The sequence below is a fragment of the Sphaerodactylus townsendi genome, linkage group LG04 (genome assembly GCF_021028975.2).
Source record: "Sphaerodactylus townsendi isolate TG3544 linkage group LG04, MPM_Stown_v2.3, whole genome shotgun sequence".
In the NCBI taxonomy this organism is placed as follows: Eukaryota; Metazoa; Chordata; class Lepidosauria; order Squamata; family Sphaerodactylidae; genus Sphaerodactylus; species Sphaerodactylus townsendi.
In genome coordinates, this window is record NC_059428.1 from 120,856,141 (window position 1) to 120,868,183 (window position 12,043).

The 12,043-nt window shown below is 40.2% G+C and overlaps 1 protein-coding gene across 1 annotated transcript in view; it reads left to right on the plus strand.

Annotated features, from left to right (window-relative positions):
- Positions 1–10,234, plus strand: part of RBM26 (RNA binding motif protein 26) — a 55,509-nt gene extending 45,275 nt beyond the window's left edge. Inside the window, exons 19-22 of the mRNA XM_048493107.1 lie at positions 3,237–3,446; positions 4,444–4,530; positions 7,205–7,318; positions 9,417–10,234. Coding sequence (XP_048349064.1) covers positions 3,237–3,446; positions 4,444–4,530; positions 7,205–7,318; positions 9,417–9,506 — 501 coding nt within the window. The 3' untranslated portion in view covers positions 9,507–10,234. The remainder of the gene's footprint in view (positions 1–3,236; positions 3,447–4,443; positions 4,531–7,204; positions 7,319–9,416) is intronic.
- Positions 10,235–12,043: the final 1,809 nt, after the last annotated feature.

Below are 12,043 nucleotides of genomic sequence, written 5' to 3' on the forward strand. Positions count from 1 at the left end.
CTTTCACACATCTACTGTCTTCTGAAGAGCATACATCACTTGTTAAATGGGTTAGTGTAAATCTTAGAATTACTGCATACTAGGTGGTTGTGGCATCCAAAATAGTTACCTAGTTTTCTTTGAAGCGCACTGAGCTTTATAGGTAACAGATTGCTAGTCTTGTATTTAAGAAATTAAAGAAATTAATGAAAATAACTGCAAAGCCTTCATTAATGTCCTATTTTATTTGTTGGTAAGTGACTTTACCACACCCCACTTCATATACTGATGTTTGCTGCCTTGTAGGTGTTTTGCTGATAGCAGATCTCATTACTGGGATTTGTCAAGCTGTTCCAGGAAATAAGAAATGAAAAACAGATTGTATTGGGGAGCAAATCAGTATGCCATAAAGCTGTGCAAAGAGTTCAAGCAACCCTTCATTTTTTCTCTTGTATGGGTATTATGCAAATGTATATGACAGGTGCCCTCCTGCTGTACAACCATGCAGTGTCCGGGGACTGGCGCCCAGAGCAAAATGGCGCGCCTGCCCCCTCCCACCCAACATGCCTCACCTTGAAAAGAGCAGTTTGCTCTGGGCTGCAGGGGCTGCTCCAGGCCGCGGGGGGCGTCTGAGCAGAGGTGCGGGGGATCGATTTTCCACCCTGCCACATTTGCGCCCGGGGCATTTGTCCTCTCTCCCCACCCCATGGTAGCCCCACCTATGCAACCATGAATCCAGAATTTGCAGAGTGAAATTTATATAGACTGTCTCTAGACCAATACAAAATTGGGCATTTTTTAACTGATTCCTGTGGATTACATATTACATGAAATGGAAAGAGAGGCTTGTGAAACATTTAAAAGGCTATGAGAACAAAATATGCTGGGAAAATGGTTCTTGTAGTTAGATATTGTGGATAGGGAGTGTGATATGGGATTTAGGTAAAGTTTCAAACATGGCTTCTTTTCTCCATCCATTCTCTTCTACTGTTTCATCCTTTAGCTTTAGTACTTTGCCAGGTAGCTCTCCAGCTTATTGCTCTCCAGCCATCATTCTCCTTCTGTTTCCCCCAGAGGATGAATTGAGCATTCTTGGGACAGCTGTCAGTGTCCACTCATTAGGTATTTGTATGCATCCAATAGGTTGTGCTTTTCTTTTCCAGGTTTGTAACAGTGGTCTTTCCCTACAGAAAACCTGTTCATTTCTCTCCTTGTTCAGCTGTAAATTTCAGATACATTCATAAAACTTGCTTGTAGAGATTGGCTGAATTTTGTGGGGGCTTTGGTCATTTGAAGCCAGGTTTTTCCATAATTGGTCTGCAAGCATGGCTACAAAGCATTTTCCTCAGTCACTCACCCATCAGTGGAATTTTTGTTTAACAGCCATCACACGGCACCTTATGGTACATTTTTTTGGGAATGAATCCAATTACTGTCCGCTTGCCTGTAATACTAGTGGCTTCTTGCTCACACTATGAAACTTCACTAAGAAATGACTCCAGGTGTGTATTTTAGAAAGCAAGGAAGAAAGACTTTGGAGAAACTTGGTGCAATGTAACTGCTGAGCTAAACATTGGGAAGTCCTTGTTTTGGAATACTTTACTTGGCGGCCTTACACAAATAATTCCAACTCAACTTTCCATCTGTAATGTGCAATACTGACCTGCCCTATTTGGTGGTAGTCAGCACTACAAAAAATATGGGCTGGATCCAAAGGTGCCCTTCCTCAAACAGAGGAGGGTCTTCTTCCACCTCAAACAGAGGAAGGTCTTCTTCCACCTATGAAAGGACTGTTCCTACACTTCCCGCTAGAGGCATGTATGACCCAGTCTTAAGATATCCTTCCACTGGCGCAGATCTTTCAAGAAGATCTTGAGTGGTACATACTGGGACAACATATCAATCTCCTATTGAAGATTCTAATTTTGTGTGAATACCCAGGTGTCATTTGAGGCTATTTTTGCAAATCTCAGTCATAAAGAGTATAATAAACATTATTTTGGAGGTTAGATGTTTTAGTTTTGACCACCGAAGAAGGCCGTTTGACTGAAACATGTCTGGTTCGCCAGGGTCAAAACTTGCTAAGCTGTACCCATTTGTGTAATGCATGTAAAAGTGAATATTTGTTATGTAGGCTATTATGGGCCCTTAACATGTATGATGGTTTTAATTGCTGTACATCTATATATATGTGTGTGTGTGTATATATTCTAAATTGTAATTATTTTAATTTGTGTGTGTGTGACTTTGAACAGAGAGCTGAGCTGGAGAAGGGAAGAGGGTAAGAAAGTGATATGATATGTTGATTGTAGAGTGTGCATGTGGGAGGGCTGTGCTGGACTGGAAGAAAGTGACAGAGAGCAGAAAGTGACAGGATTTCAGAGTGAAAGAACTGGGAGTGTCAAAACTCTAGTCAGAGAGAGTTAAAGCTCTGTGTGAGCATGGCAGAAAATGTGGGCTTCTGGTAAAAAGGCCAAATGAGTTTGGGGTTAACAAATGTTAGTGAGTACGTTAGGGTTTCTGTGTGAGAAGTCATAGAGTGTCAAAGCTCCATGAGAGAATCGGTCAGAAAGTCAGAGGTGTACAGAGAAAGTCAGAGCCTCAATAAACTGTTAATCAAAATAAAGGCAGAAAGTCTGAGAGAACTATGAGAGAGAAGCTGTAAGAAAGTGTCAGAGTGAATTCCTCAAAAGTATTTGTGACCTCAGTTTGATTTTATTTTGTAATTATTTAGCTTGAAACCTTGAAGTTACCTATCAGTTATAAATAAAATCTTTCTTTCTTTGAAGAAACACTGGAATCTCACCCTATTTTCCTTAAGACCACTTTGCTTTATAAGATCATACACACTACCAAAAGAAGATAAAGGGGTTGGGGTTTTTTTTAGTTTATATTTCTGTTGATATCTACCATATGAGGAAGAACTAAAGGAATAAACATTAGTTGGCACTTGCCATATCATTTTATTTAGAAAGCAAAAAGTGGATATCGCATTTGGTGGTTGCAGGTGGAAGGGTCACCACATATCTAAATTATATATTTTGTAATTGTCAGTCCTTCAGTTGTATTTTCTTGACCGTCGGGTACTTAATTCCATTGCTATATAGTTAAGTTTTGTTCCCTATCTGTGTTTGTAGGGCAGATCTTGTGTAACGATTTGGCACAAGCACAACCTTCTTTCCACTTGCAATCTTTTGCGTGCAACCCAGTGTCTCTGAAGCAGTGGTGTATAAATACTACTTCTTATTACTTGCTAGGCTGCAAAACGAGGGATTCTTTCTTCAGGCCGTGGTAGAGGAGTTCATGCTCGAGGCCGGGGTGTTTCACGTGGCAGAGGTAGGGGAGTTCGTGGCCGTGGCCGAGGAAGAGGCGTTCCTGTTCATGCTGTGGTGGATCACCGTCCGAGGGCACTTGAGATCTCTGCTTTTACAGAGAATGATCGAGAAGATCTCCTTCCTCACTTTGCGGTATGTAGGCATTTCTCTGTTCTTTGATGGCAACAGGGGTATGTGTTGACCTGTCACAGAATGGTTGTGATCAGTTGTGAAAGCAGAATATTCAGCCAAAGGGATGTAAATTCCATTTTCATCTTGAACATCTGTGGATTCCTCAGGCTTTTCAAATGCCAGTGTATTTTTTTGCTCAGACTGAAACAGTATCTGATAATAAGCATGGGAGAGGATGTGAATCCGGCTCTTATAATCATAATGAAACTCTGCAGCGATGTCTTTCAAAATATTTCTTCCTTGCAGGGTTGTTGTGAGCCCAAAATGGAGGAGGGGGGGGAATATAATCCTCTTAGGGTCCCTACTGGGGGAGAAGGTGGGATATAGATGAAATAGATAAATAAAATAAATATATGTCTTCATTTGTTGAAGAATGCAATAAGAGCAGTGATAATTTCAAGGGCTGTAACCGATGGGTGCTTCTAACATAATATTCCCCTCATAGAGAACATTGTATAGGAAAATGGTTTGGATGACCTCCTGCAGTTAAATGGCTTAGGAAGCCCCTGTTTGTTGGTGCATTCATAAAAAAGAGAGGCCTGGTTTTTGGTTCAGAGTTTAGCTTCTATTCCGAGTAGAATGTAAAGTGGCCCTTTGCAATCTCTTCTAGCTGTCTTTCATCCAAAGTCCAGGTCAGAGTCCCTGGTCGAAATTCACGCATAGCTAATGTAAGAAGCTTGAGCCATTGTTTCAAATGGTATAAATCAAGCGATGTTCCATAACTGATAAAAAATCAGGTCTCTTTTGGCTGAACTTTAATACACCTAGCATTCAGCTACCTTTTAGTCCATTTTGGGCTCTGTCTTTTCTTCCCCCCCTTCCCACCCCCCGCCCCCGGTGATCCTACACTGGCATAGTTCACTAGGACTCGCTAGGTCAGGTCGTTCTAAAATTGTGAAAGGCATTGCGTGGCAGAGAAATAGTTCAACTAGTTGATGATCTCCCTCCTCTTAAAAAGCAATATGGTGAAATTGAAGACTGCCAGATAGATGACTCATCTCTCCACGCAGTGATCACTTTCAAGACCAGAGCGGAAGCAGAAGCGGTAAGTGTCTCCCCCTCTCCCCCCCCCCCCCCAATGACTTTTCATATTAAAAGGCAGGATTGAGTTTGACTACGTTCAGGTTTTAAACAGATCTGCCGTATTCCTGCTGCAAGTTAATTATACCTGCTTTGCTCCAGCTCCCAATTAGATTCTGTTGAGGTTACGGAAATAAAAAGTGAAAGCCAGACCTCTGTGCTGAAAGAATGCCTCTTTCTGCATATCAGTTGAGGGAGAACGCCATGTGGGGGGACTGTCTGCAAGGAAGAGGATTGAGTAAAGTAGCTTTCCACCGGTCTTTTAGCTGTTGGGAGTCTAGGCATTTGAAATAATTAATTTCTTCATTACTATTAGTAGTAGTTGTAATTACTGCTGCTGCAGTTTTTTAATCCAGGGAAGCTTTCTGGGGCTTAGCTAGGGTGTTAATTGAAGACTTAAGAAAATGGGCATTATGAAAATTTGCTGTAGAAAGAGCTACAGCATGGATTCTTTGTCATAATGTTTGCAGCTTGTGAACACATAGAACTTACATCTCTGGGGAAACTTTCACTGTTTCACAGTGGAATGCTATTAAAGACCACGATGACTTGTTGAAAGGAGTTCCCTGTTAAATCGTGAAACAAGCTTTTCATACAGAACTCCCCAGGAACTGATTACTTTGGGAGATCTGGAATAAGTGGGCAGGACTTTAAATGCTTGGATACCTGAAGTGGTACCCTATGCTAAGCCTATATGCCAAGCGCCCTGAGGGATTGAAATGTCTTTTCCTCAACATTTTGGATCCCTTGAGATTTGAGGTGGCATATTATGTGGGAACTTTTTGAAATAGGGGACTTTTTAAAATAGGACAGCGGTGGGGACTTTTTGAAATAGAAGATGTTTAACTAATAAACCAAAATCTTAAAAAAAGTTCAGAATTATAGCTCAAACCCATAGATTTCTACTTATTAGCAAATTTATAATTTAAATTGTTGATTGGCAATAAAAGTTTGATCTGTAGAGCAGCTATAGCTTTTGTAATGCCCTCTTCCAAGAAATGGTAGCCGGTTGTGTTACCACCTTGAACAAAATGGGTTTATAGTCATTTGCTTTTTAGGTAGGATATGGGAGGAGGATTCCTTAGTCATAAAATGTTGCATTTTTATATACCAGTAATTTCCTTCAAAGATTACAATTTATTTCTCAACCCAAATGTCACACATAAGCATTCTCTAAAAATTCCAGTTGTGTGACATTGTGATGAGACTGGACGGAAAAAAAAAAGCCCCTCTCCTGAGCTGCATTTAATAGGCGTGGAATCTTTTAAAATTTATCATAAATTTATATGTACAGATTTAAAATTTATACCTGGGGACTTTAATATCACACAATTCATGTTCAGATGTCATTGAACATGTAATTGTTTCCACATTTCACATTATGCTGTACTTTCAGATTGTACTATAAATCTTTTGTGACCGTGGCAGTTATTTCGGAATGTTGCTAACGCTGATTTATGCTAGTTCATGTTACTTTAATTTGAACATACTATTTCCAAAGCAGCCACTTAATGCATCTGGTACTTAAGGAGGCATGAATATCCCATAGGTTAATTTTTTTTTCAACATTTCAATTACCAAGCCTTTGCAGCAAACGGAACATTTTTCAGCAGAATAAGTTATATTCACCAAGTTTAAATTTATTTTTGTATTGACTGTTTTCAAGGTTTTTTTTGCTTCGGCTAGTGGAAATAATGCATGGAGATTAAAAATAATCAGTATTTGAAAAACATAACGCCAATGAGATCATTGTTCGGTTAACAATTGGTTGCTCAGGACAGTATGTTGCTTGCATTTCAAAGCGGCTCATGACTTGGTTACGTTCATCTGTCTTTGAGGCATTTCACAGTCTTGGCGCATGCTGCTTTAAAAAAACGCTTTGAATGGATTTGTGTGAATGTTTGCAAGCTCTGAAACAACTTGTAATCTGTAATACGTCTGTGGTCGCATTTCTTTAAGACGAAAGTCTTGGCAACGTCCTAACGACTTGGGAAGGACTTGCGTTGAAAACTAGGACCCGAATCTATTAGGCCCTTGAAAGTGTATCTGAGGACTTCAGTATGCCCAGGGGATCTCCCCTCCCCCCTCTATTTGAGCAGCAAACCTTTTGGTCTTGGAAAAGAAAAATATATATGTTTGTGGCATGGTAAGATGCTGTTGTAGAAATATTGGGCCGCCCTGGGCGCAAAGAAGTAATCACAGCAGTTAAGAATATGAGTAGAACCTGTTGAATCAGACCAGTGGTCCATCTGGCCCAGCATTCTATTCACACAGTGGTCCCTTGGTGGGCCACACAGACATGGCATAGAGGCAGGCCCCTCCTCTGTTGCACAGCACTGGTATTCAGAGGTTTGCTGCCTTTGTAGATGATTGCTCTAGCGAGCCCATCCATCTAAGCCCCCTTTTAAAGCTATCCATGCCTCTGGTCACCATTACCTCCAATGGCAGAGAACTCCTCAGTTTAATGACTCATTGAATGGAAAAGTGCTTCCTTTTGTCCATCCCGAACCATTGCATGCGTGCCCCAGCGAGAAAAACCGCCTGCCACACGCCACCTTGGTTGTGGTCATGAACTGCTGGTTGTGGAACGCACATTTTCCCTCCAAAGGAGAGTTCACGGAGAATATTGTTCTCTTCAGGCTGCTGTCCATGGAGCTCGATTCAAAGGGCAAGACCTGAAGTTGGCTTGGAACAAGCCGGTCACCAACACGTCTGCTGTGGAAACAGAAGAGACAGAACCAGAGGAAGAGGAAGTAAGAGTTTCTCTTATTTCACACTCTGTTCGTGTGGATGTCTGCCCTCTCTCTCTCTTCTCCCCCTTTCCTCCAGAAATCGTAAGACACTGACATTTATCGGAAGAGTAGTGTGAATAAAAATCTTAAAATGTAACACTTATCAGCCACATCTGGAGTATTACTCCAGAGGATGGGCAGCAATGCTTAGAATAGGTTCATTTTTGTTCAGTTGTTCGGTTACCTATGTTCTATTTCTGTCCCCCAGTCCTCTGTGTCAGTACAATACTGATCTCATCTGTTCTGTGCCCTCCTTTCAAGTAACTCTGGGGGTATCCCATCTATCCTCCCAATAACTCTGAGAGGTCTTCATTGTATTTTAAGAACAAACAAGAGAAGCATAATTTAGGAATCCTTAATTTTCTCTCAAATGGTTCTTTTGATGCTTTTTGGAATTTTAAAATTGGACATGCCCGATATTTTCAAAACCCTTTCTTTTTTTTAGATTTTAAAAAGGTTCTCAGTAATTTTGTCGCATTGCCCACCTTGACATGTGTTGGTCCTTTTTTCCTGGTTTATTTACCCAGGTCAACTTAATTTACATTTTCTTCTGTTACTGATCTAGTCCCCTCTGCTTTTCCTCAAGTAATCCCATTCGTAATGGATTTCCAATCAAAGTCCTCTCAAACATTTTACATTCTGTGAAATGTCAGCTTTCCCAAAGAGAAAAGTTCACGACTGCTTCTAGCATAAGCACCCAGGAGTATTGAGACAGAAAATTTGTAATCACCAGATCCTAGATGTATTAGCTATAGAGTAAATTATGAGTGAGAACCTCCATTGCATTCACCGTAAATTTTGTCAGAGTTGCTGTTGCCATGTCAGGACATTTTCTGTTATTTATGGTCTTTAGCTTTGACCTTTTTGTAAGCACTTCCTAGTAGATGCATATTTCATTTATGAAAATTACTTTTGTAACTTCTCACCTAGAATTGATTATCTGTAGTGTTGGAAGTAGTGTGTGTGTGTGGGGGGGTGTTAATTGCTGAATAGTAACCTTTACTTTAATAAAGTACTCACTCTTGAACTTGCTCTTTGTGATTGGAGGGCAGCTCGTGTAGTTTTGCTTGCTTAGTTAGATTCTGTCCTGCCTTATTCAGAAAGTTTAAGGCAGCTGTGCAGAAAATACGTGTTAAATGATGTTGCTCCTAAAGGTGTTTTTAGGCAGGGAGAGATTTAGACAAAGAGAGATTCTCTGTGCAATTCGCTAAAAGTTCACAACAAGATGGCAGCTGTTCAGAAAACAACTACGAAGATTTGCACAAGTTGAGAATCTACAGTGACTTAAATTTGGTTGCCTTCTTACTGTGAGTTCGCAGAGAACACAACTTCAACCTTGGTCAGAGCAGGGCCAGACAGTAGCATAGGATTGTCTTTTAACTTTACATGTACCAATCGAGTCCCATGTTGTTTCTGATGGGGGAAAATAGTATTTGGCTAGTTACCCACCGGTGCTTTGGCACAGGGTGAGACCAGAAGCACACTGGGGCAAGAAATCTTGTCCTGACGCACTTCCTCTTTGTGGCACGCTGAAAGAGAAGGCATGTCAGGGCAAGATTTCTTGACTCAACATGCTTCCTCTTACCCCGCACGTGCTTCTCGCTTTCGACAGAGAAAGCAAGAGCACTTCCAGTACCATTTTTTGTGCCAGAGCTTGGCAAGGGCAGGAAACAGCTTGCAGTGAGTAAATGGCCATTGATTGTTTAAATAAGAACACATGCTGAATTGTTTCCAATTTATGGCAGCTAAATAATAATAATAATAATAATAATAATAATAATAATAATAATAATAATAATAATAATAACTATTATTATTATTATTATTATTATTATTATTATTATTATTATTATTATTATTTCCTTGGTGCACCTTCTTTTATTGCTGCCGATATTAATATTCTGATTTTTCCCTAGTTCATACCTCTTCCGTTCTTGCAAACTGCAGCAGCAGTTTCCACAAAGTCTTACAAGGCAAACGGCAGCTTCTCTATCTTATTAGCTGGGTCTGTATTATCAGCTTCTCTACGCCATTCCCTTACTGGGCATTTTCTGTATAGTTTCAGGAGGAATCTTTGGTGGATGACTCACTGCTTCAAGACGATGATGAAGATGACGACGACAATGAATCTCGTTCTTGGAGAAGATGATTCAGCTGATCAATACAAGAACTGTACCTATGTTGCATTAGCATTTCCTAATGTACTTTTGCATATTTGTACTACAAAGCGTTTGGGTAAAACTGATGGAAAGTTGGATTTTCAGATAAGGCATACACAGCCGACCCTGTATTTTGAGTGATTGCTGTTCAAGTTGCATTTACATTTCGGTAAATGATTGCTAAAGACATCACATTAGGAACATATGCAATGTTTTTATTACTTCTACAGAAACATTACAGAATTCTTTGGGTTCTTTGTAATTTAAAAAATTGGTTGCACAACAAAGCGACCAAGAGTTGTTCTATCATAGATAACTTTTGTTTGTTTGTTTTATTCCAAGTATGGAATGAAAACTTGCATTTAAGATCTTTGTGAATGTTTTCAGAAATAATAGATAACAATACTAAACCGAAGTCTCTCTAAAGTTATGTATTCATGATATTGCATAGTAGTATGCTTAGGCTTTACTATGTACTAGCCTTTTGTTGGATTTGTGTACGTACTTTACGTATGAGTTTTAATGATACTGTGTATGACCGCTTTGCATATATCTCTCCTTATCACTTTAAAATGTTTTAAAAAATAAAAACGGAATGGTCTCTCCCCCCAAAGAAGAAAAAAAAAAGCAATAACAAAACGATACCATGGCCCATGATACTGGAGAAAAAAAATTAAAAAAAGAACGAGACCATTCCAAGTGGTGACCCCCACCCCCCCATATTCAAAAAAAGAGCTGAATCACTATTTCGTAAACAATAAAATAACATTCAAAATGGAGCCATATGCCAACGTTGCATACATACCATGTGCTGAAGCACATTCTAAGCCGCCTCATTTCCAGACAAGGCTGTTTTGACATGGGTTGTTGCTTCAAGATCAACAGCACCGCTCTTGTACTTGGGGAACTGAAGATTTGCTTCTCTGGCAAGGCCCCAATGGTTAAAGAAGGATAGCAAAATGAGCTCAGGAACTGGTAGGTATTAATTTCTTTCCAGCCAAATCTACCAGGAAAGAAGCTAGGCAGGTCCATCGCAAAACGACCCACAATCTAGTAGGCATGACTCGTAAGGCAAAAGGGACTGCAGTTGGAAGAGGGAAAGCAGGCACGTTCAGAGACCCCCATGCCCACTTTGCAAATGCTGAAGTGGAGAACCCCGGGTTGCAGCCTGTTCTAGTGAGGAGAACCCAGAGGCAACTGGTCCCACCTTCCATGTAGCTGCACTTTTACAAACGAACTTAATGCACCCCTCTTTTGGGCGCAACTTTGGGTGCATCTTTTCCCCAGTGGTAGTGTTTGGAAACAATATATGGAGAGGTGAAACCTAGTTGGAGAGTGTCGTGGCAAATTGTCCCCTTGGGTTGTATTTTCTTTTACCGCAGGGGCTGATTCTGATATATTGCCTGGGCTTTTCCAAACTAGAGTGGGACGGGAGGGGATTTTGGCAAAGGTATTTGCTTCTAAATTTGTGCATCTGTATGGTAGCACCATTTTATTGTTTCTTCAGGGCCTCCTTCCAAGAGAGAGATAATTGTTCTGGCTACTGTCAGATTTTAAATCAAAATAACTTCATTAGACCCACTAAACACAGGATTCGTTGCTATTTTTATATTTACAGACTGCATATAAAACTTTGTATATAGTCACTTGTTGAATGATAGTTATTCCAATATCTTCCTCTTTTTTAAAAGAAGGTATATGGGAAATAAATCAGGAAACAGGTTAAGTTCCCACCACAACCGTCTATGTATGGCCATCTCTGCCATTAGTCTTTAGATTTGATGCTCTGGGCTGTTTTAAAGATATATTAGCACACTTCATTATCAAATGTTTGGATTTAGAATGTCATAGTGGAGACCAAATCTCAAATTCCTAAAGAACGTTTTCTCCTGATGCCTTTTTGATCTATCAGCTTAAAACAACATGGCAGCGATAGCCAACATTTTAGAATGTTACTATGGGACAGTGGGAAAGTATTAAAGTTTGCATGGTGTGAATCCTGTGGGAAGCCAAAGGAATCCTGTAGGAAGTCATCCAAGCAAGCAGGGTAGGTAATTTTTCACCCCTCTGTCCCATTCTGGAATTTGGAAAAGCAGGAAGTGAGGCAGAATTCTCCCAAACTTTCTTCTTCATTCACTAGAGATAATTGATTCAATGGATGGTTCTGTGCATCCTGCAATTAGTGTCTACTTGCTATCCAGTTGTTTCCTTGTCAAATTTTAGCTGAATTCATTTGGCAAGAACTGAGATGCAAATGAGATAGCAGAACAGGGGTTTTGTGGTTGAACCATGTTAGGAAATACCAACTTAGATTTGCCATGTCTTTTTCTACTTTTCAGGAAACCCGTCCTAGCGGTCTTCACAGCCGCAAAGATTTTATCATGCTTTGGATCTCATCTAAGCAGTGGTGGGAAAACGGTTACAGCAGTCTACCATGTGGCCCCTACCCGATCATCTATTTACTGGGAGCACCTTTCGCTGCAAAATGATGTTGGAAAAATGAAAGAGATCATTGAAGGTTCTGCGT